Here is a 3,242-nt window from a genome sequence, read left to right as displayed (position 1 = left end):
GGGAGCGTGATGGAACGATGGAGCCTTCGGGAGAGAAAGAGAAAGTTTTATAACGTTAGACGGAGAAAGATATGATTCGCTGATGTGTAGGAGAAAGACGTTCGAGAGAACGTTAGAGCGAGAGGAGAGACGATTATAGAGAACGAGGGGAAACGTGTGGAAGTCTGAGAGAGAGAGAAAGGCAGAATTCGAAGAGTCGGCAAGTGACGACGAGAGGGGGTGGCGAGTATTGGCGAAGGAAGCAGTGTGGGGCGGGGAACACGAGCGAGGGAGGGATGAGGGGAGGAGATGGTGCCTTGGCGCGAGGTCTCGAAACTACAGAATTCCAACGACAGAACAGACTAGTGCCGGCGTTCGTACGACACGGTTCTACGATAGTAGTGAGCAAGTGTAAATCCGAGAAGAGTGAGAGAAAGAGAAGAAGAGAGGAAAAGGGGAAGAAAAAGAGAGAAGTGAGAAAGTGGGGGAGACCGAACGACGGAGGGGTGACGGCAAGGTTGAGGTGGATGCGTCTCATTGTGTTTGCGGCTTCACTTCTGTCGTTTTCGCAGTATACTTGTATACCGGAATACGTAACGTCAGATAATCATTTTTCAGACACCCACGATCAGTTGTGAACGGAGAGACTTCGAGTAAGCTACGAGAAGTAGACATTGCGGATTATTGTAATAAACAAAGTGTAAAGTGAACCGCGATCTCGTGACAGTTTTTAAAATCGTTTTTAAGATCGTCGGGAGTTTAAAGCGCATTTTCCTTTGGGGAAATTCAATTTCTTCTTTCGGAACACCGTGTGACACCGTCTCGTCAAACGAAAGCGACCTTGCTCCGAATCGAAGAATGCAGATACAAAGGCCACCGGCGTGCTACTCGATATGTAAATCATGAGCGATACGCGCGTTCGCTTTTATTTTGTTTCGTTCGTTCGGCCGCCGAGGTAACCGGCATTATTCGAATCTCGTTATCGAAAGCCGCGTCCCCGGCATCAAGGTGGGAGTTGGCAAGTGGTATCGTCGTCGACACGTCGTCTAGCCGAGGCCGACAATGCCACATGCGGTGATCGCGATTTTTCGAGCGACATTGAGATGGAAATTCGCGTTTAGAGTCAGTGCAGTCATATGATAAATGTAGAACACGCTGTATCCCCCGGTTTTTTTTGTTTTCTACTTCCTTCTCCTTTTTTTGTTTGGAAAGCTTCTCCCCCCATCTATCCCTACCCATCGCTGCCGGCTTAGCTGTCAGTCAAATCGCAAGGCGTGTTGTTTCGCTTCTACCGAGATTGAATCCGTACATGTGACACTCAACTCGGTGCCGCTTCGCGTTATCACCGTCATCGTTGTGCCCATATATTTCATGTGATTCTATCGCGTTCTATACGGGACGCAATTTAGAAGGTGGCAAGGTGAAACAATCGAAGACAGAAAGAAAGGGAAAGGAAGATTGTCTTACTTGCGCGCGCGCATACAGGCGCATGTCAGGTACTCATGTATATTTCGTTCAATTTCATTCTGTTCGTGTTGTGCATAAACTACTGTTTGATCGTGTGTATTACGAGTAAACGACGATTGAAGTGCGTGACTTGACGGTCGAGACGAAGGGAGAGGACAATATGAGTGAGATGACGAGTGCCGTTGAGACGCAGCAACAACAGCAACAATACGTAGACGGTAGTTCGAATGCGAAGCTTCATTGCAAGGATTGCGGTGTAAAATTCGAGAGCGAGAAGAGTCTGGAGGTGCACCTACGTTATCAACACGAAAATTTGCTAAATCAGTGGGCCAATAAGACACAGCAGGAAGAGAGCAATAATAACCATAGCAAGACTGGTAATCATAATAGTCACGTGAGCCGAGACGTGCCGGCGGACACGAGTGAAGCATCATCGATGTCGCCCTCTCAAGATTCAACATCCTCGCAACAAACACAACAACAGCAACAATCACAACAATCTCACACACAGCAACAGTCTACTATACTTATATGTTCGCCATACGATCATTTTCGAACTCCAATGTATAGCGACAGCAGCTACTTCATGCAGAACGATCAGACTTATATCTTGCCTCATCACTTTTCGCCATCACAGGAAGACGGCCAGAATAACGGCAGTCGCGATGGTGGTTTTCGCTATCATCCGTATCAACATCAGCAATTGTATCCCTCAGATCGCACGACTTCTAACTCTACCAGCCCGCAAAGCCCGCCTTTTCAATGCGACAAGTGCGGCGCCGTGTATGAGGACACGAATCAATTGGGTGAGCACATGAGAACGAATCATTTGGACTCGCCTACCGCGTATCCATCCGCGCCTCAGTATCAGCAACTGGGCAATAGTCCTCAGCAGCAGGGCCAGATGCACCCGTCGCCGCCTCTCTCCAATCAACCGCAACAATCTGGTTACGATTATAACGGAGTACAGACGATCAAGACCGAGATGAAGCAGGAACAGCCTGAAGAGCAAGCTGAGATCCTTGACTTGGATTCTCATAAGGTACACCGAGGAGGATACGAAGAGGAGATAATGAGATTGCAGCAGCAGCAGCAGCAGCAACAGCAGCAGCAGCAGCAGCAGCAGCAACAAGGACTTCAGATGCAGATGCATCATCAACAGGTGATGCAACAACAGCAGTCGCAAAGAATAGAGTCGCTTTCGGTAAGTTCTATGTTGAACTGGCAAACTAATATGACTCATGATTATGCTGGACACCCGTCAATGGGTTCCATAAACAATCTTCCACCTATCGCTGATCAGGATCAATACATGCGCGGTCAACATATGCCTGTGGAGCACGGGCATCAGGGTTCATCGATACTCACAAGCACGCAACCAATACCGAGCCATCAAATATCAGCTGGATTCGTGCAGCAAACACCGAAAGCGCCACCATTGGCGAATCAATCTTGGAAAAGCAACGAGCCACGCCGTCCAAAGACATACAATTGCACTGCGTGCAACAAGTGGTTTACAAGTTCAGGGCATCTGAAGAGACATTATAACACTACGCTCCACAAGAACGCTGTAAAGAATGGAAAGGAACCTGATCCAGCAACTCTACCGGTTACCAGTCATCATCATCCTAATAGAGATAATAGCGCTGGTCATTCAACGAGTGGTAGGGGCGGTTGCGCTCCCGCGCGATCTCCACCGGACTCTTCGCGGAGTCCCCCAAACTTGATGGCAGGTCCCTCGGGCGAGGCGACGGGGGGCCTGCTTCACACGCCCACCACGCTCTGCAACAACAATT

At 48.8% G+C, this 3,242-nt stretch overlaps 1 protein-coding gene across 1 annotated transcript in view; it reads left to right on the top strand.

Annotated features, from left to right (window-relative positions):
- Positions 1–1,461: 1,461 nt before the first annotated feature.
- LOC108766881 (putative uncharacterized protein DDB_G0291608) overlaps positions 1,462–3,242 on the top strand; it is a 3,183-nt gene continuing 1,402 nt past the window's right edge. The window contains exon 1 of the mRNA XM_018516429.1: positions 1,462–3,241. Within this exon, the coding sequence (XP_018371931.1) occupies positions 1,607–3,241 (1,635 nt within the window). The 5' untranslated portion in view covers positions 1,462–1,606. The remainder of the gene's footprint in view (position 3,242) is intronic.

Source organism: Trachymyrmex cornetzi, unplaced genomic scaffold (genome assembly GCF_001594075.2).
Source record: "Trachymyrmex cornetzi isolate Tcor2-1 unplaced genomic scaffold, Tcor1.1 scaffold64, whole genome shotgun sequence".
In the NCBI taxonomy this organism is placed as follows: domain Eukaryota; kingdom Metazoa; phylum Arthropoda; class Insecta; order Hymenoptera; family Formicidae; genus Trachymyrmex; species Trachymyrmex cornetzi.
Note: the sequence above shows the minus strand (reverse complement) of the source record. Positions and strands in the feature narration are given on the sequence as shown.